The following is a 23,087-nucleotide window of genomic DNA, read 5'->3' as shown; positions in this document are numbered from 1 at the left end:
TATTTACTTTTTTTGGAAGATGTGGGGAGAAAGGGGAAAAAAACGTAGGGGTAAAGTCATGGCTGACAGTAAGATAAAGACTCTGCAACAGGAGGGGAAAAAAAAAAAAGTTCTGCATAGAACTGAGATTCCTCTGGAAAAAAAAAAAAAATGGGTCAATTTTTTCTTGCACAGATTTTTTTCAAAAAACATTTTTTTTTCCTAAACACACATCTTCCCTGAAGGTCTGCAGGCAATAAAGCATTCCTCCTGGTTTCTTTACCCAGTGTGATGGCAACATTGGGAGCTTAGACATGTTCCCTACAACTTCAGAGTGCACCTCCTGCTACTAATGGGCTGCCATAGGTTGCGCGGTGCTGTCAGGCAATGAATGCCCTTTCTCCAAGAGGAGTTTCTCTTGCTGGGAAGAAGAGGTCATGCCACCTCTCTCCATTGACACATTGCAGCAGAGAAAACAAATATAATGCTGTGTGTAACAGTCATCTGGACACAGGTCTGGGTTGGCAGCACCCATCCCAAACCCTGTCGTGCTTGCAGAGGTGGAATTGTTTCTGTCTGCCTTCTTGCCCTGCAGTACAGAGCTTGAAAAATTTTTGGCCATGCTCGTTCTCCTAAATTCAATCTTCCCAGAGCCCATAAATCTGAGATATTAAGAGGAAGACATTACGAATATATTTTAGCAATGTAAAAAGTAACGACTTAATATAGATTCCTCCCCATAATCTCATGTTTTTAACATTTTGAGAACTGTCAAAGCTTGAAGTCCTGAAGTCATGTAATGTGTGCCAGAGAGAGAGAAAGGAGGTTTTCCCTTCCTGGGATGGTGAGAACTGAGGTTGCAGAGAGTTTCTCCCCTTCTTCTCAGTCCTGCTAGATCAGGAACAGCCGGAACTAAAGACCACCGGCAAGTAAGGACCGTGTGTTGTGCCTGCTCTGCTTTTCTAGGGTTGGGTAGAAAAACAGTGCATTTCAGCAGAAAGGGAAGAACATCGTTTTATCAATGACCTCCCTTTGTATGAGGCACCATCTGTGCAGCCCTGTCATGCTGGTCTGGCATTAAGGGGAAAAAGAAATTCACTTGAGAAGTGGCCATGAGCTGTGGGACCCTTTGTCCTGCGTGGGCCTGGCTGGGGCAAGCAGGCCGCTGGCAACTGCCAGGGCATGTGGGCAGCCCGGCCTTGCTCGGAAACTCAGCACTCCCTTGCCGCAATTCAAGTAAAAATAACAACACCTCCTGTTAGCACTCAAAAGGTGGAAAAAAAAAAAAAAGAATAAAAAAAAATCACGTTAGAAGCACAATGATTTTATAGTTTGAGCACTGGCAGCAGCTCCTGGGCCTAATGGTTTCCATGACGATGGGGAGGCCCTGCCGCGGCCCTGCTCCGCGCGTGGGAGAAATTGTCCTGGGGATGGCGAAATGCTCACTGACGTATCGTATCGGGAAAACTCCGGGCAGCCCGGGAGCGGTGTGGGGCAGGAAGGAAGCCAGAAAACAAGGCCTGTCCCCAGACAGGCCCCATGTGGTGCTTTCTGTGTTAGGATGATTTTGCTGTGGTGTTTTTTGGGGGGGGGGGAGAGCTTTTCAGTTAGCATCAACACTCCCTTTCTTTCAAAATTCTCCCAACTACCAACATTTTCCCACACTTTATAGTAAGAACTTTTTTTTTTTTTTTTTTTTCCCTGGGGAAATGAAAATATTAATCACCTCCAGTAATTACAATGGGAGGGGGATGGGGAACAACTTGTAGTCTTCTTACACCATGTGGATAGACAGTATTCTTGGAGACAGATAGTCCATAGTATTGTTTATTATCTATAATAAATAGCATCCCAAAAACTCTGTTAAGGATCAAGCCTTAGAGTACCAGGCCCTATACAAACATACAATAAGAGAGTCCCTGCCCTGAAGAGCTTACAGTCTAAAAATGGTCCCTTATCTGGTATAATTTGGAGGGAAGGATAGGAATTGAAGACAGAGATATGACAAATCATCTTTTTTTTTTTTTTCCCCTGACTTATTTCATCTTCTAAACAAAAGCCATAAAACATAAATGCTGAGATAATCATTTCCAGTTCCCCTCATTAGCCAGATGTTCTCAGGCTGTGTCCCCTGGAGCGAGCTAGTCAGACTCTGGTGAAAAGGCAACATTTGTCCCGGTCTGAAAGATGCTACAATACCACAACCCACCCCACTGTGATGGCAGAAGCTACAGCATGCAGGGAAAGGCAATTTTGGGAAGGGAGCAGTGGGGCTCGGTTCCCCCTGCCTGGCTGAGCAGGGCCACGCATGGCTGCTGAGTGTCTCTGTGCCCTGAATTCCTTACGCATGTTTTCAGAAGACTGGAGCTTTGCAAAGTAATTTCAAAAAATGGTGGATTTTTCTTTCTGTCTTTTCTTGGCTTTCCTTTTTCGAGATATTGTTGAAACTTAACAACATACTTGAATTCGTGCATGCCTTTATTTATTGAGCTATTTATGATGGGCACAGATTTCCCTAAGCCAAAAAGCCCCCTCCCTCCTCCTTCCCCAGCCTTAGTAATCAGCTTCCTTGTGCTCCAGCCCACGCTAGGCTATTTTCCTCTGTCAAAGCCTCCATCATTGGTTAAATTACCTAGGTGTGTGTTGGCTTTATCTTTTTTTTGGGGTGAAATCTTATAATCTTTCAAGTCTACTTTGCCCAAGTCCCTGTCATCCTCTTAGGTCGCTTGTACACTGTGCTTCTCTCCTGACTCATTTTGTTAAAGGTCTAATTTCAACGTGCTGCTGCTCTCAAGGCTGAAGTCTTTCCTCTGGTGTCCATGACGATCACATCCATCCATCCTTCATCTTCCCAAGTGCTCTGAGGCTCCAATGAATTGGAGATGTTTGGACTCTTTTGGACATGTACATTGAATTTCCCCTTCCAGCAGTCCTTTCTTGCATGTTACCTTTCCAGATTTTGCTGCCTGCCTTCACTGCAGCCTCCATTGCCTGTACACCTTTTATGCCATCGTACTGTTAATGAGCATACTTGGCACAGGCCCTGGTTTACCGCCAGGGCGCCCCCTCCCACACACACACCAGCAGCTGCCTTCTGACATGTGGAGACACGCTTCACTCAGAGGCTGTCGTGTGAGCCAATTTTAATCTAGGATGCTCTTTCCTTTTGGCTCCCTGCAGAGATCACAGGTCCCTGTTTAATCCAGCTCCCTGTCAGTGTACAGTTGAGTCATAGGAGGCTTTTCTATTGCCACATCTAATAGCACTTTGCTATCAGGAGCAGAACATCAACCCGCCTGGCTGGGAGTCGGCACTGTCACCCAGCAGCCCTCCTTGTCTGGAAGTTGTTTTGATTCTTTTCTTAGACTTCTCCCTCTCTGTCTCTCTCTCTCTAAAACATTAATTTCCTCTAATTAGAACCTCCTTAACAATTCTTTTTCCCCCTCTCCTCAGTTAATTTCCTCTAATTAGAACCTCCTTAATAATTCTTTTGCTAAATCAATTTCCTCAGTTAGAACCACCCGCCATAATTTCTTTCCATCCTTTCAAAAGCTGTCGGAGTAGCTAAGCAAATTATGCTTCTGGGTAACCTTTATCTCTTACTTGGTATTTTAAAAGAACTGTAACAGGTTAGACAGGCACAATTTCCCTTTCCAGAGCTATGCTGGTCTGACCCCATTAGGTTATACTTAGCTGAGTGTTGTACTATTGTATACTTAATTAGGCGCTCTAGCTGTTCCTCTGCAACCAAGGTAAGGCTGTATTTATGAATGAATTAAACATGACACTTCATTATTCAGATCAGATTTAACAGTGTCAAAATCCATCTTTAAAACAGATCAAATTGCTGTCTAAGAATACATAAAACCTCCTGCCCTTTAGATGTCCTGCAAGCCAGCCGTTCCTAACTTTTCTTTGCAGCCATGCCAGCTTTCTTCTCACAACAAGCCTTTTAAGTAGCAATTGTTTCTAATATGTGTTTTAAAAATAATGTCTTTGTTTGTAATTTACACAGTAAGTAAATATTAATGTCACATTGCTTTTCACAATCATGCTGTGGGCCACATCAGCAGTTGGTATCAATGGGGAGGCAGCTGATGTACACATTATGGACCTTGGACCTGAATTTGCCTTTCCACATTATACGATTTCAAAATACAGTTGAGTCAGTATTTTGCATTTCTCTAGCCCTTTTCTTCAGGGTTGTTGATGAATCCTGTTGCAGTGGACAGGGTCCTGACAAGCAAACGAGACCACTAGGAACCAGCTCTTTCTGTCAGACCTTCCTGAGAACTACCACGTAACACTTGCTCCCCTTCCTGACTTTGGGAAGAAAAGGGGTAGGACTTGGTGGCCCTCCAGGTGGAAGAAGCCATACAGTTTTATTGAAGTCTATCTTTTCTTTTAAATATTAAAAAAAAAAAAAAAGATAATCTGAGCTGCAGGAACTCTCTCTCCCCACCACGAGTAGGTGCAGCACTGCTGATAGTGTTCCCTTCTCTAGTACTGCTTTCTCAGGTTAGCACCTATTATCATGCACAGATCTGATGGTTTCAACAAGTGTCCTTGTGAAAGAGCGCACTGCCCCTCCATGATGCATGGTAGAACAGGGCCCAGCTCACACGAAACAGGCCAAAGACAGCTACCACTCAATGGACTTATGAACCTGCTTCTAGTCTTCACAGCATAAGGAATTTTCTACATGTTTTGGCTATGCTGAACATAAACTACATACCCCACTCCAAGTCCTGATCACAAAGCAGAATACCAGCATGGGCCCTGAAAAGTCTGCTCCAGTAAGGCAGATAGGCACTCCAAACTTACGAGGTGCTTTTCACCACTGTCTGAGGAAAAATGCCTCACTGAGTGGATGCCTTGGTTGCCGCTTGGTACAAGTAGTGAGGTGATCCACGAGCAAGACTCCACAGACATCTTATGGGGACCTGGTGGAGGCTTTCAGCTACTCCATTCTTGTCTGTGCCACTGTCAGCTTTCTGGGCAGGTTCAAAACATTTTCACCAAGCCCAGCTACTGTGGGAAAGCTGTATTGCCACCCTCGTTCACCCCCCTTCTCTCCTTCTGACCTAGAAGCCCCCAGGCAAGCCTCTAACACAAAGTCTATTCTGGCTGAGATGGTCCAGAAGTTGTAAAATCTGCTTTGTTTCCTTTGCAGGCTTAGCTATGCAGAAAACTCCATTTATAATCATTTCCCATGAATTTTTGCAGTGGGAGTGGATGAAAAAATTAAACATTAAGGATTTAGTTCTTGACAAAATCCCTAATGTTTTGGGAAATAGAACTTTCTGGGCAATCTTACAAGGAGTAAAATGCTGGTGGTGCTGGAGAGAGGGTTTTTGGGATGGGAAGATTATCTAAAAAGATAGGATTGGGGGCTAAAAAAAAAAAAGCCGTCTGGTTCTTCTCAGAAGAGATGAGAGAGCAGGATGAAGGAATTCACCAGGTTGGATTGTTCAGAATGACAATCGACTAAATGGAAGAGACACTGTTCTCTATGCTCCTTGAAAAGCCTGTCTTCTGGCTTCCAGTCCGTTCCAGCTGAGAACAAAGGACAGCTAGAGATAGAGATACGCAATCCAGTAGACAATGTTGAAGAGCAGGAAGGCGGTGGGGAAGAAGACACGGGAGTAGGAGTCCAGGCGGGAGATATGAATGCGGACCCTCCCCTCCCGCCACATCCCTGTCTGACAGTCCTCAATGCAGCAGAAGAACCTCTCACATTCCTTTCCTTCCAGGCACGGGGAGCCAGGGTCTTCATCTTCATCATCCTCTATCTCTGGGGGCCAATGCATGATGTTGTTGATGTTGATGGCAGTGAAGGATGGCATCACCTGTGCGCCAGCAGGTGGCTGTAATGAAGAGATATAAGTGGATTAAAGAAAAAGGCAAGAGATCACGTTTGAGACATCCAAACTTATCCAACTGGCAATTAGTTCATAACATAGGCACAGTTCAATGGAGGGAGGTGACTGATCCCCTCCCATCTCTGCACCTGGTTGTAGATAACCACCTTGGCATGCTGTGAAGACTTGGCAGCTCCCTGCATGAATGCGAGTTTCCTCCCTGGCATCCTAGGGCATGGCTTTAGGCAGCAATGAGCTGCTTGCTCTGATTCCCCAGCTGTGCCACTGATAGTCAGCAAATGGGCTGTTTGGTTTCAACTGTGCTGGCCTCCTCCTTCATTCCTCTGATCTCAGCTATCTCTGAAGGCAGAGCACACAGTGCAGATGTCTTCTGGTTGCTCTCACCTGCTGGGGACACCTCCTTGTTTTATGGGAGCCTTGGTGTTGTTTTGTTGTTGTTGTTTGTTTTTGTTGTTGTGTCTCACTTTCAGGTGCTCTGACCCAGCACACACGTTGGTCTGAGGACGCTATGAACATGGCAGAGCCCACGCACTAAACAGCTTCAGCAGTTTCCAGTGCAGGCTCAGGAGGGATATTTCTAAATGACTTGGGGTTGTAACAATAACTAGCTCTGCTAGCCCCTTCAACCTACCAGCCTGGCTTTCCTGCTGTTGTGCTCCAGTGGTTTCTTGTTTCCCACCAAGTAGTTGAGTGTAGCGTACTCCATGAGAGCTGCGAAGACGAAGATGAAGCACACAGAGACGAAGAGGTCCATGGCTGTGATGTAGGAAACACGGGGAAGGTGCTTGCGGGAGATGGTACTCAGAGTGGTCATTGTTAGCACAGTGGTAATGCCTAAGAGGAAAAAGAGCTGGTTTGGGTAAAGAAGAACACTTCTGTCTTCTGCATGCACCCAGTCCCCAGAACACCTCCATTTCCCTTCTGTGGGAGAGAAATGCCTCTGGTTGTCTGGTCCCTTTTTTTGCTCTGCTTAGCCAGACTGTGGTCCTGCAGTGACCTCTGACCATGCTCCACTGTTTTTAGGATGTGGAGGAGCAGCAGCAACTCTTCCTGCACACTAGCGCTCCTCTAAATCCACCTGCCACCCATTTCTGTGCTCACCCCAACAGCTCTGGGTAGGGGCACAGCAAGAGCTTTCCGTATTTTCCTGAGGTATTTGCATTAGCAGCTGCGATGTGACTTCCCATACATTTGAAAAGCCAATGGAACTGGTCCGGTTTACATCTCCCTAATGCAGGCTGACGGGCTTCAAATGTGCCAGGGATCATTTATATAAAGTACAACAGGGGCTGTTGAGAGAATACGTTACTCTTGATGTGCAGAGGTCACTTCCCACAGAGAAGGCCTGCCTTCTGGGGGAGCCTGCCTGTTTTTTGAGTCATGCACCACAGTGGTGTCTTTTTGCCTCTTGTTGTTCATGCCTTCCCCAGCCATGGACTATGACATACCTTCACCTCCATTGGAAACAACACCCCAGTTCCTCTCCTGCCCTGTTCATGGACACAAAATGAACTGGTTTTGATAGGGAGGTGAGGATGGCTGGTCAGAATGGATGGACTCTGAATAGCCCTGCCTGATGGTGGCAGCCCCTCTCCTCTCCTCTCCCTGCCCGCAGAAGCCTGCAGGCAGGCTGGGAATACAACCTCCAATTAAAGGGAAAGTCAGCAGGGCTGGTAGGAAGGGCAGCGCTGGGAAGCAGAGCTTGCTGCAAAATTCAGGTACAGCCAAAGCGCTTTAAAGATTTGTAAAGCCCTCTCTAGCTCCTATCAGAGCAGGATTCAATCAACATAAGCTTTATTCTACCTCAGAGAGCCACCGCAGATTGCAGAGCAGATCTAAGCAATAGGTAGATCTTCCTGCCAGGCTTGCAGCTCCTGCCAGAGCTTGGGACTCTGTGGATATGGCAGAGCAGCTTTGCTCCTTACCCTGCAGCCTTCGTGTCACTGGACCTACCGAGCCCTTGGGAAGTCACGAGGAGACACAGAACACATGCATGTGTCAGGGGCCAGCATTGCAATGCCACAGCACACTCCTTCCCTCTCCCTTTTGGAGCATGAGAACACCACATTGTCAGCTTGGAAAAGGCCGTGTTCAGGTCTCAGATCAAGAAATAAGAGTCTTGTGCCACCCTGAAATAAGCCAGTAGTCCAAGCAAGAGCAGCTAGGGATTTAGTTGAGCTTGAGAACATTGCTACAAACAGATGGACGAGTGGTACCCTTTATTAAGCTGAATAATGCTGAAGTGTTTTAGGAGTTTCCATACTCCAACACTATCAGTCTGCTAGCCTTGCAGCAGTCAGCATGCAAAAATCTATCTCTTACCCAGAGAAGTCCTGGCTGGTGTAGAGTCTCTCTTGATCCAGAAGGAAACCCAGGAGAGAACAACAGTCAGGATGCAGGGAATATAGGTCTGAATGGCAAAATAACCCATACGTCTACTTAGGTCAAAAGAAACTGTCATCACCATGTACTCCCCTAGGAAAAAGTGACAGAGACATTGGAATCATAACACGTGGCTTCCTCAAACACAGGAATAAGAACGCTTCAGAATTTGGAGTGTTTCTGTGGCTACCTGTCTGGCAAGCTGGCTCTGTGCCTGCCTGACTTTCTGATTTTGTGACCAATTTAAGAGCTGACTTTGTGCTTGCCTAACTGTCTAGCTTGTTATGTGGCCACAAGGCTGCATTTGTACTGGCCTTGCTCTGTATCCATCCAAGCACACTGAGCAGCACACCATCTGGGAAAGTTTCAGGGAAGAATTTGAAGACAGTATTCAACCTCAGCTGATCGCTGCAAGGGCTTCTTTTTTATAGAAAGCTATTTAGCTGTAGCAGACTACATGGCCTGACTTGTCAACTAACTACCTGAGCTGCGACAAAGGAGACGTCCTTCAATCGCTTCCATTGACTCTGATTCTACCCTTGGAAAAGACATATGGTGCTACACATCCTAATTGCTCATTTGGCAACTTACAGCTGAGGTTCTTCCTCTTTTTCAGACTCACAGTGTGTATTGAAAGAAAGCAACCCGACAGCTCTAGAGTTAAGATGGAGCTTGCAAGCAATTACCAAGAAACAGAATTACAAACATCAGACAAACACTAACGCATTCAAGACGCTTTCACTGCACCACTCCTATTCTCAGTTTGTGCTGCCCAAGTTAAAGACTGGCCGCCAGTGTTGGCAATAGCAACATTCTCTGGGTGGGAGAAACACTGCTTGAATTTGCTCCTTCAGAGGGCTGAAAAATATAAGCCAAAATATGACCCCACCTGAAGGAACCCAAAGAGGCTTTCCTCAGTAGTCTGTAGGAAGGAAAGGGGATGTGAGCTACTATGAGGAGGAGCTGAAGGGCCCCCATCCCCTCATTTCTTCACCCACACAGCAATATTTTTGGCTCTTAAATTAAAATTCAGGTGTTTATCAGCCCCACACCACTTTACATAAGGAAAGACTGAGACAGGATTAAGACCTGCAAGTTCTGATTTCTCCATCCGTGTTCCAATTACAGTCACCCAGGGATCTACACAGCATGCACATACTCCAGCTAGAGGGGGTCTGAACTCCATCTCCTCTCCCTTCTGACCCTTTGATTAGGGATTCGTTCACATCAGCATTGTCCCCCTACAGTTCACAGATGTCTGTAGTTCTGACCTACACCTGCTTTAACTTCCCCTCACCTTTCATCTCCATTACTTCTGCTCCTTCTAGCAAAGGTCCATCTTTTCATTCTTATGTTCCTCTAACTGTGCTCTTGTGACCTCTCTTCCCACCCACGGAGCTGTCTGGTGACTCCTCTGCATCCCGCGAGGTCTCCGACACCCTGCTGTTTCTGTGGGCTGTCTCCCTTTGCCTCACCTGCCCCAGTCCTGAGAACTTCCGAGGTGTTCCTCAGCCCCGTGAAGTCAAACTGGTAGAGCCTCCAGGTGCGCTGGTCGGAGACCTCAATGGAATAGCGCCGCCAGCGATAGACAATCTCCTCACGTGGGTAGCCGTCTGGGAAAAGGGACAAGGACATAGAGTACATTATAGAATCACAGAATAGAATCATGTAGGTTGGAAAAGACCTCTAGGATCTTCGAGTCCAACCATAAATCATGTGCAACCATCCCCTACACCACCCTGATTACAAAAGCACTTGCGTCTCCTTCCAGATGCTTTGCTACCATGAAGTTTTGAGGCAGGTGTTTCTGATGGTCAGATTACCTCAGGCATCCCCACATGCAATGGGAGCAGGGACTGCAGCTCCCTTTGGGGGCCACTTTGAGTCCTAGGGAAGGGTAAAATAATGCTAGAAACGGAGCCTTTCTAAGGACTGCAGTGGTGGGAAGTAGACTCGGGTTGCGTAAAAGCACTCTGCCAGCCCGAGATCTTTAAGTGTTTTAGCATCCTGAGGCAGCAAGGGGCTGCCAGACCTCATGGCTACCCTTCCTTCCCAGGCATGAATACACCGAGAATACAAAGCTGCAAACATGAGAAGAAGCATGGCTGGGTCTGCTCCGACAGTCTCTGCACCTCTCACCCTGGGAGCTGATGTTTGTAAGGAGAAGAAGAGGTAATGCACCCCGAATTTGCTCCATGGAGAAAGAGACCTGGCTACTGCAGGCTGCAGCATGGCGTCTCCTGGCTCTGGCTTTCTTGGCAAAGACACGAGCCTACTGTCAGGCAGGGACCTCAACACCTACAAGAAAGCTCCTCAGAGGAGGGAAGGAGCAAAGCTTGGCAGCTAACGAAAAGTGTGCTTCTAATTATCAAGAATGTATGGCGTGCACTGTTAATTAGCAAAGAACGAGGGGTGGCGGGAGATGCGGTGGTGTTATCTCCTCAGCATGCTGCCTCCCTCTGAGGCACCTCAGCACCATGTGAGCTGCATCTCTTCGGTGGCAGGGGAAGTGGGAGCGGCCAAAACAGGGCCACCGTGACTAAATCAGATTTCCAGCCAACGCACGAAGGCAGGAATCTCTTGGTGCAGAAAGGCAAAATTACCAGTGGAGATGTGCCAACATCGGCAGCCCTGTCTACTGATGAGAATGTACAAACGGGGACTGAGGGTGTGTGCGTGTGTGTGTGAGTCCTCCTCCTTTCAATTGCCTTTGGTACAGCAAGTGGGTTTCTCTCTGAGGGTGGTGTCTCCCTTGGTCTGGAAAGCCAAGCTGTTCCCTTGGAGAGCAAAAGAGTGATGATGCAATGTAGGACTTGTGTCACTGGTCTGCCAGCTGAAGGGATATATCACGTTTAGGAGGTCAGAGTGACCAGAAGGTCAATGAAATAAACACCTCCAACTGTCCGCCCTAATTAAGAAGAAACTCAGAGGTTTGTGAATCTGCACCTGAATAACTGCTAGCCCAGGACTGCGGGGATGCTCCAGGTAATGGTGGGTAATGGCCTAGGAAGAGGGACGTAGAGATCAGGTGAAAACGTAGCTAAAAGGGAAGATGGTTTCCTCTGAAGAGAGTTTTACTCTACTGAAGTTTCTCTACTTGCCTTCTAAAACTATTTCTGAAATATGGATACTCACAACTAGAGAAAACCAAAGGGCAGGAGTGAGTGTCCATTGGGAAATTCTGCAGCTGGAGCAGGCATTCGGCCTCGATCGTCAGCCTGAGAGAGAAAAGAAGGAGAGAGAGGGAGAGGAAGGCTCAGATTTTGTGCTGGTGAAGGTGGTTTGATTTCAACACCATAATGTGACAAAGGGATTCTCGCTTCCTTGAAAGAGAGACACTAATTTGTTGAAGATCAGTCTGTTTGCAGGAACATTTCAAAACAGCAGCAAAACAAAGCATATGTTTGGATATTTTCAAACTGAGGAAAACCATCTAATTTTCACATTCAAAAAGCCTTTTGTTTAGAGAGCTTTTCAGATTCATTTATGAGAGTGGAAATTTATGGGAACAAAAGCCAAAAGTTTATTATCAAACCAAAATAGCTGGACTGACCAACACAAACATTTCAAGGATTTTGGTTCGGGAAACCTGTGATGCTTTTGACTTTTCTACTGGTATGATACAGAAAAATAGTTTGATTTTTTAGGGTGACCCTTTGTCTTGGGAAGAGGAGGCCCATTCTGTGAGCAGTACCGAATGTGTGAGAACATCAGCACTGGGAGGCATCTCCACTACTCTGTCCCAGGACAGCTGGATCTCTCCTCTGCCTTGATCAGCTCCCTGGTCCCTCACCTCTTCAGCCCAGCTATGGTGCCTGCTGCCCCTACCTGAGCGTGTAGAGCACTTTGCCGTCGTTCCAAATGCGGAGGAGCTGATTAGGAGTGGTTATCCAGTGGGAATCAGCCCGCTTGGAGTTCCTAAAAAAGGTGTCTGGGATCCAGATGCGGCTCACCATGTTGGTGTTCAGCGTGAGGGCCTTCAAGGTGCTGTTGAAACGGAGACGCCGGTCGTACCACGTCTGAGCAAAGAATATATCAATGGTGTATTCCTGTGGAAGAGAAGGAAAAACACACTTTTCTGAGAGGGACTCAGGCAAAGCAGCGCCCTGTGCCCTGGTCTGGAGGGCACCGGTTTGGAGTCACAGCCAGAGCGTTTGCCTCTTAAGTTTGGGAGCTGGTGTTGGTAACCACCGACAGCTTTCCTAGCTTATCTCTTCTTCAGGGTTAGGACATGCAGAGCACACTTAAGCAGGCCCAAGCACTCTGTTGGCTGGTGGGCTGAGCCGTAACATATTTGGCCTGACCCACAGACAGCCCAGACCATATGAACAAGGGCTTGGGCTTCCTCTTGCTAGGTAACACAAAGAAAACACTCCGGAACACAGGCACAGAGGGGCAGAGTGCACGCTGGCTGAACCCAGTCCTAAGTTAGGCTACACATCTCACACACAGGCAAGGAAACTGCTTGCCAGCTTATCAGAGAAGATGCACAGCCAGTATGTTTCTATTATTTGTTAGCATACAGCTCAGCAGCGCTCCGTACAAGTAGCAATAGTATTGGTGTACATAAACCTGGTGAAAATCAAACCTTTGAATATAGAACTGATAGTGTAAATCATTTATATAAAAACTTACAGAACTTATAGTGTAAATCATTTATATAAAAAAACTAAGGCACTAAGGGTTCCTGGGCAGATACCTCTTGCTGAAGATTAGAGAAGAAAGCTGGGGAGGAGCTGCTATTGACGCAGCCCTTTTTTTTTCGGTGCAGCCAGTTCAAAATTTGCTTGAGTAGTTTGCAGGCAGAAAACAGAGTTTCCAGCAGAATGAGGACCTTTGGTTTTGGTGAGAGGCAGGGTGTCTGAGCTCACCTAGCTAGCACTGGCTCACCAGCTCCCATCTGGATTGGACTGGCACTGGTCCACATCATTAGCCCACCGTTCTGCTGCTCGCTGCCGCTGCGAGTCAATTTGCTCCTTACCCTCTTTTTCAGCCTGCCTGAGAAGGTGCTAATTAGTGCCGTGCAGGAGCATGTCTGGCACTCAGTGGCTGTCTGAACCAGACCCCCAAATCCAGGTCCACCAGCCCATACTATAGGCTTTCACCTGCTTCTGCCAGCTCCTCTCTGGCTTGGACTTTGCTCCCTTTCACTCCTGTTAAACAGCCATGACCACAGAGGCATTGTTTCCCCCTCTCCTGTGTGCAAAGACGAACAAAGCCTGACTTGCCATCTCCCTCCCACTCTCCTCGACCCTCTATTGATTTATCCCCGTGGAATTTTTTATGACTGCAGCACGTCCTCCCTCCGCTGCCCTCACTGCTGGTTCAGAGCTGGCTTCCTCAAACGGTGCCATTAAAATAGATGTGGTGCTCTTAGGGCTCTCCCTTGGACATCGTGTCCTGCTTGGGGGAGGCAGAGCAGGGCAGCGCACGACTCCCGCTTCATTTTCCTTGCCCTCGTTCCACTGTCAGCCAACCGGTGATGAGTGATTGCTACCAAAAACGTCCCTTGCATAGAAATGAGATCATGAGAAAAGAATATTTGCCATCAGGCGGTCAGTTCACTCTCTAGGCTGATACTTCACCCTGGTTAGACCTAGGGATGAACCAAAGCGATGGGGATGAGGTCCTAATGTAGCTCTAAATAGGGACAGATGCTGCACGTTAAGCTAAAGCATGATAAAAGTGATGGCATTGCCTCCACAAATGATTCAAAACAGACATGAGGAGGCACAGCACTCCCTTTCTGAGGCACAGAGCTAGGATAACAGCAGCCCTCAAAGCCAGGTGCTACTTGGACACAGAGACACGTCTTAAGTGGTGAAACAGTGAGATAGAGCCCATAGGTGGGCAAAGAAACATTAGCACAGCAGGGACACGATCAGGTAGTGGGAGCCCAAGAAAATGACATTGAAGGTGAAATCTGACTTCATTCTGCTTGGGGCCATTTTCTTTTCCTTGCCAGCTGTTGGGGACAAAATAATCCAACATTTGACATATTCTCCCCCACCCAGACAAACCCTGTTTGAGCCAGTATAAGCTTACATTGCTCCTCCTCAGGAACACCTCTGGCATAGGAGAAAGCAACCAAAACTGCAATGATAAATCCAGGTTAGATGCCACCATCATTTTCACCTCTTAACTGGAACAACCTGTGAGAGCTCAATTCAGAGCTGGCTGCTCAGGTCAGAGGCCCTGCTGTGAAATTCAGTAGTCAGGTCTGGGATAACCAGTGCTAACGTCCTGGGAGAGCCGAGGGTCAGATATCCCAGGGTTTTAGCACTTGCTGTCAAGCCCAGGCTTTCAGAAGGGATCAGCATTAAAGAGCTCCTCTTGCGCCATTGATAGCCTGCCTTTGCAAAAAGCGCAGCACACAAGTCATTCAGCTCCTCTGTAAAATCTGAGCTGTTATTGTCACTGTCCTGTTGTTTGATCTAATTTTGGTGGCTATTATAAGCACAGTTATACATGAAGAAGAACTTATTGGCTGAGGTAGGTGCCTTGCCTTTATGTGAGGAATCCTTTGGGAGATGTTAGTATTTACAAATGGATTTTCATTCAGAATTAGCCGAGGCAAAATTTATACACGCATGCTCTGGCCTTCGGGCATCTCACCAATAATTCCTTCTAGCTATTATTATTCATAATTCACTGCCTTCCCTGGATGGCCAGTCCTCTGACTCACGGACATCGTGCTTGCCATATTCCTCCTCCTTCTGAGGAGGCCTCTGTGGACACCTTGGCTAGTGAGGGGGGCACTCTGTGGTCGTATGAGGACCTTCGGACTTTATCTCCATGCTCTCTCCAGGTGACTTACGTGGCTGGCTGCAAACTGCCCAAAGCACCAGCCCTGGGCAACAAAAACAGTTCGGAGAGATGCTTTTTCTTTGCACAGATCCTGCCTCAGAGGTCTCACATACACTGTTTGAATGAGATGCACTCAGAGCTACACACCCAGAAAGCAACCTGCTGCTCTCCTAGGGACTTGAGGGCAGGATGAGCTCAGCCCTAAAACCTATAGAGGTGCTGTTTCTTGAACTCCTGCACCTGCAGGTTCTCTCTGTCACTGCTTCATGCTCAGGCATCAGAAGGAGACTTCTCTATACCTCAATTTCCCCATGTGGAAAAAGGCTATTGTAAAATACGCCCCCAACATTACCATACCATCTGCTGTGCGGCACATGGAGGCTGTTAACTTCTCTGTAACAGCATGGGCTTTTTAGTTCTTTCGACAGAAGGAACTAGAGAAAGAAGAGGGATCATTGTAAGAGTTAGGCTGTGCCATTTGGATCACATGTGTAGTAGCACGCGCATGTTGGCGTGCATGCCATCTTACACCAAACTTCAGTCATAAAATAACAACACAAATTGCCAGCAAGGCAAACACTGAAGACTGCCTACCCCGAATACTATCACGTGAGTGTATCTAAAGCCAAGAAACACCCTGCAGCATCAGCATTGCCGGCGGTGTGGGCCTGGATCCAGCTCAGCCTTACAGCATGTCCCTGCTGGCTCTTGGTCACCCTCATCACCTGGCACTGCCGCACGTCACTGATCAGTCCTCGTTCTCCTCATGTGGACGGCACAGATGCTGGTGGAAACCCAGTTCCAGAAAAAGGTAAAATTCAAAACATTAAATTAACAAAAAAAATCTGTCCTGTAAAAAAGCATTTGGGGAAATAAGGGGGTGTCACATAAATACAGGAATATTTAATCTTGAAAAGAAAAAAAAAAGTCTAAGTGAAAAGCTATGGAATGTAATTGTGAAAAGTCATTTAAGAGAAAAAGCTGACATTTTCATTCCCAGCATTTCTGCTTGGGGTCAAGTCCCACCCTGCATTCAGAGATGATGTGAGTTAGGGCCATCCAGTTTCAGACTAAGAGCTTCAACTCACAGGGTTAGCATGACACAACCTGAAATCCGCATTTTGTATTTTCAGGTTACCTTGTACACCAAATAAACACAGTTGTACAGTGCCAGGAGATCTTGTGTTGTGTAATTTGCAAATGGCTCAGAGCAAGTTTGTGTGTGCAATCCAGCTGCCACCCCTAAAGGGTGCAATTAATGGGGTACAGAGGAACTGGTACCCGATAGTCCCCCTGTATTCATCTATGATATTCTTCTGTTTTCTTTAAGAGCTCAACTTTCCGACAAATGCCAAAGAGAACAGGAAAGCCACAAGATGAAGATGTCTTCCTAAATAAGGATAAAGTTAGGGATTTAAAGATATTTTTTTTAACTTCGCTTTCATTTAACAGCAACAAGAAAACCTCCAAATAGAGGAGACAGAAATCTGGAAACAGGTTCTTTCATTTTCCTCTACTTGAGAGAAACCTTGGAAAAATCCTAAATAACAGCTAGGATGAGAGATTAATACCCTAGCCAGTCTCATTCTAGCTTTTATTGTTCTGATATTTTTCTCTGTTCGTAGCGCCCAGTTCCCTCTGCACCTCCAAGCAAATCCCTGGTTGCAGCGCAATAAAGCAGGCTGCTTGCCTGGGAAGCACGGCGAGTATTCCGGTGGGCCGATGTGAACCTGGTGGGTCCGTGCTGTCACTTGATAAAACACTTGCTAAACAAAGCAACTATTTCATGTAAACCCCTCGGGATGCTGCAGTTCAGTGAAATCTCAGGAGTTATTGGAGGAGACCCAGGAATGGGATATATTTCCTTCAAGGGCTGGCGGGTGTCCCTGCACGGCTCAAGGCAAGTGAGGAAGCTTCTCCTTCAGGCCAAACCTCCCCACCCACACAGCCTTGTGCAGGCGAGCGTTTTTCTCTCCACGACCTCCCACGCATCCCTCCCCGCCTGCAAACAGCTCTAACGGCACCTGGGCTGCTCGCCGCAGCCAGCTCCACGTCACAGGGAACACACAAAAAAGGTCTAGAGAAACTCTCCACGCTCTGAGAACTCAATAAAATGACCTTATTTCAGAAAACTCATCGAATGTGGTGCACAACTTCTTGTCCACGCAGGGTGTGGGCAGACGTGTGCTGCGGGCATGACACACCCAAGCACTGGTAAAAGGCAGCGAGCACAAAGTCCATCTGCTAACAGCACAGGTAATGCCTGCCACCGAGCTCTTCAGCAAGAGGCAGTGTCAGGCTCCTCTCGGTCCTGCCACTGACCCGCCAGAGATGTAGGACACCTCGCTCGTGGATGGGGTGCCTCCCTTTCCCTGCTCCGGGCCAGGTGCTGCTTCTCAACGCAGGGCGTGCTGGAAAGGAAGGAATAAGCCTCCGGGGCAACAGGGCTGTACAAACCTCAGCGTGCAGGGAGGCTGCGTTTTGTCTTCCCAACACAAAGAGCGAAAGAATGAGAGCCTAAGTTCCATTATGCCTGCAAGATCCTCCTCCCTCCGAGTCACAGCCCGGAGAGCTTTCTGACCGTGACGCCGTAGTGACTGGGGGAGCTCACAAGGACAAAAGGAGCAGAGCTCTGCTGATCTGTGTTTTCAAGGTGACACGCTGAACTTCCCATCTGTTTCACTTCTGCAACAACACCAGCAGTGCTGTCCTTGTCTGAATGTCTTTCGCCTCTGCCCAGGGAATCTCGGTTGAGACAGTGTTCTTTTTATAATACCAACTTGCTGTTAAAAAACATCACCATGTCCTGCGCTCTTGCCAGGAGCCTTCAAACAGGACTTGCTGTACATGCTATGCTGCTGACTGCAAACTCCCCAGTCATGGCTTGCTCACCCTTGGAGTCTCCGCAAGTGGGAACCGGACCGGGCTTTCAAATCCAAGTGCTGCCCTCTGAGATTTCTGCCTGCCAGCCCCCCCCCACCTCTGCTCGTGCTGCTCCCACACACGTGCAGGCAGGGGCAGCTTTCCCAGTCACTGCTAGACACAGAGACCTACGCTTTGAGACACCCTTTCCAAAGCACAGCTCCCTGTCCTGTTAAAGCTTCCTTCACGTAAAACTGGCAACGAAGGCGAGGATGAACCATAGAGGTACCAACTCCACAATAGGTAACTGGATTTCTGACGTTCCCCGGTGCTGCAGAGCATCCAGGGCTGGCAGATTAATCGTTTCCCTGGCACAGAGTGCTCTGAGCATGTTTGAACGCTAGCTGCTTGCTGGCCATCCCGCTTTGGAGTGACCCTGCTAACCAGGAAAAGCAGGCTTTTGTACCGACAACAGCCAAGGACCCCAGAGTTTTTCTTCCCCCAAGCCCTTCCTCCTGAGCTGTTCCCCTGTAACGCCACTTACTGTCCTTCAGTGATGCTATCTCCTCACGTGAAACCCCCAAGACAGCTGCTGATCTCCATGGTGCCTGTTCCTCTTTCCGTGGGAGCACAGCCTGGCACATGGGGCCCGGCCCTGTGAGCCCCAGGGGCGTGTGACCTAGACGTGTGCGTTTTAGCATCTGATTAACAGTCATTACCCAAAGGATCAAGGAAAGTCCTTGAGTCGAGACATGACATCAGCCAGACTCGGGTTTATAGAAGCACGGTCTGTCTGCACTGTCCCTGACGAGGTTATTATTGAAAAGGCAGAGGCACAGACATGGGATGCTGTATGCAGATGGGGCAGAATTAATTACAGGGGAAGATACTGAACACTTCAGTGAAGTATTATGCAAAGAATCACAGGGAAGGAGCTGCCTCCTTTCATTTTTTTCCCAGCACCCTCAGGACAGGACACGGTCTGGGTGGAAAGTTATGTGTGAACACCTCCCGATGCACACCAGGATGCGGTCCAGTTACTGCGATCTCCAGAAAAAGCTTGGGCTGCTTGCAAAGCAATGCCACGCATACCCAAAGTCTTGTCTGTCTGTCAAACCTTGCTGATAAATGCTGAAATGCTCCCCACGACGCTGGGCTTGAGGCAGCTGTGTGCCAGAGGAGAAAGCAGGTGTGGGGGGAGAAGAGGTGAGGACAGAAGCAGGTAGGATAATGGGAAGAGAATACCTAGCACTTGGGGCAGGTGCTCCTGTTTCTTTGTCCTTTATGCTGCTGGGGTGTTTGACAAGACAAAAAGAAATTTCCTTTGAGAGGGCTAGAAGGGAAACCTTCTCACTGCACGCTGTTAACTCCCAAGGCTGCTCCTTCAGCACGGCTTGGCAAAATTCAGCCGAGAAGCCGGAATTCCTTTAACAGCACCTCCCTTTACCCCGATCCTACTCTTCTTACTCCTTCCTCCTCTCCAGACTCCCCTCAGCCTGCAGCTCACCACTCTGCCTCAGCAAGAAGGCATTACTACCCTGCCCGGGCTCCACCACGAACAGAAACAGCACAAATTATAACGGTCCTATTCAAGCATCGCACAATTTCCCACCCCCTTCCTATCTTCTTATGGGACTCCGCTTCATCTCGTAAGGCTGCCCGCTCTCCAGGGCAGGGACCGCTCTCTCTGCGGACTGAAACATGCCTAATGATCTCAGCAGGGTGCCAACTGTCACGCAAAGAGAGCGGTCCCTCCCACTCCGGGCTTAGTGTCTGAGAAATCCCTACAGAAGCCGTGCTTTGGGGCCAGGACGGGAAGGAAAAGGTGGCAGGGAAAGGGAGCTGTAAGAACTTTACCTTCTCTGTGGATCAGAGCTGGGAGCATTCGCCCAGCACAGGAGTTGCACGGCATGGCACAGCAGGGTGCAAAACCAGAGGGGGTAAGGATGGGTGGGCAATGTCAGGCACCCAAGAGACAGGCGCATGTCCCAGACCCTGATGCTACACTGTCCTCTCACCAAAACAGGCCTCGGAGAGCACCGTGCACCCCTGCTGCCCACGTCCCTAGGATGCTGCTCTTTGTACAGAAATGCCTGTGCCGGCCAGGAGGAAAACCAGTGTTGGCCTGTAAAATTCCCTTTCTAACCCTCACCCTCCAGGTAAAAATAAATAAATCAAAAAAAAAAATCTGTGGAAGTTCTACTTCCACGAAACGCGAGGGGTTGTGCCCTCTGCACAGACCGTCACTCCTGACGCTGTTCTCTGCTGGCCCAGGATGAAGAGGCAGCGTGCTCCGCTCCACTGACTCTTTCAAGGAAACCTGTTTCATGCTGTCTCTCATGCCCCCTTGCTGTGCTTGCCAGCTTTCTCTTCTGGCCCTGCCAGTTCCTCGATTTAGCTCCTTCTCCCTGCTTCATTTAGTTTGTCCTTTCTCAGTTCTTCTTTTCAGGCTACCACAGAACCACGGCCCTTCCTGCGCACGGAGATGGGATGTAACAGGCACAATATTCAGTGTTTGACATCGAGGCATAGAGAGGTTCTTGACGCATATTGCCTCTGGTCACCCACAGACGCTGAATCCTGAGGAACAGCCTCTCCTGCACGTTTCTTGCAGGCAGATTTCACACCAGCTTTTTAGGGGAGATGGTAGGACGGCTTCATCTACTGAAAAAAGTTTTGCTGAAAATAAACTAAAAGTGTCAAAACCTAAAACGAATTACCTCAACCGTATCATTTCATTTAGAAGCTTTTTTTTCTTCAGTAAACTAAATAATATTTTGCTTTACCCTTACCTGATTCACGTCAACTTCTATTTTCAAACATCTTTTGATACTTTAGTTAGAGGACACAATTTATCAATATACAGAAATCAAATCAGAACAACTGGAGGATATGACATAAATGTTTTGATTGTCCATAAATCCATTTTCCCTCAGAAATGCTGAGGAACTTTAGTCATTTGTCCCAGGTGGGGGAAGAAGGCAAGTGATGCTCCCCAGATGGTGGCTGTGCACCCCAGACCAGAAACCCCGGCCTCTCACCAGCACGCTGACTTTGCTCTCACCTCCTACACCTTAAATATCCAGAGCTCTCCCGTGCAGAGATCTAAAGCCTTCAGCTCAGATAAATCAACCCTGCCTTAAAAATAATTCAGCCCACCAAGTGACAACTATTGGTACAGCTCAGAGCCTATATCCTTCAGATTTGACGCAGGAGTGCTTTCCCTTTGACTTGGAGGAATCAATTTAATGAGGTTCAGAGCACAGATCGGTACCAGAATCAAACACGTCCTTCCTGGCCTGGCCACAAATACACATCTCAGTGCTGAGAGCAACTCCATCAGCCGATACTGATGTGCTTGCAATCACGACGGCTGCATCCGTGCTCTCCCCCATGAGCTGCAGCTGCGTGGCTGCACTGAGCCCGTGTCCCACAGGCACATCCAGGTGACGTTCCCACCTCCCAGACACGGGGGCCATTGCCCATGCCTGTGCAGCCTGGCAAAGCCTCTTTTGCTGTTCTGGCAGAGGGCAAAGCTCCTACTGAACCGAGAGACAGGTCACGCTGCAGCTCAGGTGCCAGCACAGGGGATGTCCCTCCAGCCCCCTGCCCCGGCCAGAGTGAGGAGAGACCCAGGTGCTGGTGGGGACCTCTGGAAAGGGAGACCCAGATGCAGCTGCTGCAGGCACGACCTCAGTTAGAAAGGTTTTCTGGGGAAAAGGGCGAGGAAACACACATCGCAACACTCCCAGGTCGTGCCGGCGAGCACTCAGGCTGACTGCAGCGAGCATCCTTCCCTGCCTGCGAGGGCTCTGGGCAAAAAAAAAACTTATACTAAAACTGGCTGAAGAAATGGGAGTTTTATCCAGAGGCTGGCACTAAATAAATGCGGAATTGAGCCATTGCTGCCAGCAGAAGGCCAGAAATCATATCTGTGGAAGACTTTACAGAAGCCACTCACTCAATTATGAGTTACCCCGCGTTGCCTGAGGTCCGGAGGCTGCCAGAGCGAGGGGCTGTGTGAGGCACCTCTTTGCCAGGGCTGATGCTGCAGTGCAAGGAGCCTGGCTGAGTACAGCCACCATCCCCATTTAGCGCCTAACTGGGGAGCACAGATGTTAATTAACTCCGGGGCTTTGCTCTCCAGAAACGCCTCTGAAGAACAGCACTTTTCCCCCCAGGAGCCAGCTGTCCAGAATTTCTTATTTTGCTCCAAATTTTAGAGGGGAAAAAAAAACAGCTTTTTGTTCATAGTCCCTGATAACAGACTCCTTGTGTTTTCTGCACAATAAACAGCCTATAAATAAAATACCAACATGGATGCCACACAGAAAATATCTGGAGGGGATTAGTGTATGTTCTGGATAATAAATGGAGCCGGTTGAATTATTCATAGTGAATAAATCAGCCCTTCTCTGGTTTGGGAGCAGACCCTGAAACTTGTGGAAGCTCTTGGGATACACTCAAGATGGGAGTAACTTATTTATTTCGTTAGACCTTCTGTGTGGCTCATGATTTGTCCCACAAGGCATACATGATCGGTGCTGTTCCTCACTGGCCTCGTGTTTGCCCGACCTCACCACATGAATATGAGCAACTACACGGGCAATGGTCCCTCTCCTGACACCTGGGCATGCAGGATTGGGCTCAGGTGACCGCTCCCAAATGTCAAGGAGTCAAGAGAGACGAGCCCTCTCCAAGCACATGAGTATTTGTGGAGCCTTTATAAATGTTCCTCCAGCTCCGGCTGGGAGCTGCGCGGGGCCATCACTCAGGCGTGGAAACCAATGGCCAGAAAAAGCACCATGGCCCTTCACAGCCATTTCCCACCACTTTAAATTTCCGTGATATACGCCTTCATCACGGACCAAAACCCGACCTTGCTCGTTACCCGAGTGCACGTCCCGTGCGACTCCCCGGGATTTATGCTGACACCCGGCCCTCGCCGCACGCTGGGCAGGCCAAGGGGAGCGCACAGCCTTTGGCAGAACACTGCTGCGTGCTTTGGGCGTTGCAATCCATCCCAGACGTGGGTGCTTCTGGGCTATTGCCTCCCAAACAGACGAATTGCGAAGCGTGTTTAAGTCCTTTCAGCTGAGAAGTGCTGTGCAACTGCTGGAGTCTATTATTATCGAGGAAGGAGGGGGGGAGGTAACAAATTTCCTTTACCTATAG

General features: G+C 48.3%; 1 protein-coding gene across 4 annotated transcripts in view; it reads right to left on the bottom strand.

The window, feature by feature from the left end:
* Positions 1–1,792: 1,792 nt before the first annotated feature.
* LOC310880577 (gamma-aminobutyric acid receptor subunit gamma-4) overlaps positions 1,793–23,087 on the bottom strand; it is a 46,344-nt gene continuing 25,049 nt past the window's right edge. For all 4 annotated transcript variants that reach the window (XM_083796648.1, XM_083796650.1, XM_083796649.1 and 1 more), the window contains 6 exons: positions 12,072–12,292; positions 11,379–11,461; positions 9,719–9,856; positions 8,184–8,336; positions 6,493–6,695; positions 1,793–5,846 (listed from right to left, as the gene is read on the bottom strand). In XM_083796648.1, coding sequence (XP_083652774.1) covers positions 5,553–5,846; positions 6,493–6,695; positions 8,184–8,336; positions 9,719–9,856; positions 11,379–11,461; positions 12,072–12,292 — 1,092 coding nt within the window. In that variant the 3' untranslated portion in view covers positions 1,793–5,552. The remainder of the gene's footprint in view (positions 5,847–6,492; positions 6,696–8,183; positions 8,337–9,718; positions 9,857–11,378; positions 11,462–12,071; positions 12,293–23,087) is intronic.

The sequence above is a fragment of the Anser anser genome (assembly GCF_964211835.1).
Source record: "Anser anser genome assembly, chromosome: 13".
Taxonomy (NCBI): Eukaryota; Metazoa; Chordata; class Aves; order Anseriformes; family Anatidae; genus Anser; species Anser anser.
The sequence above is the reverse complement of the archived record's forward strand: the minus strand, read 5'-3'. Positions and strand labels throughout refer to the sequence as shown.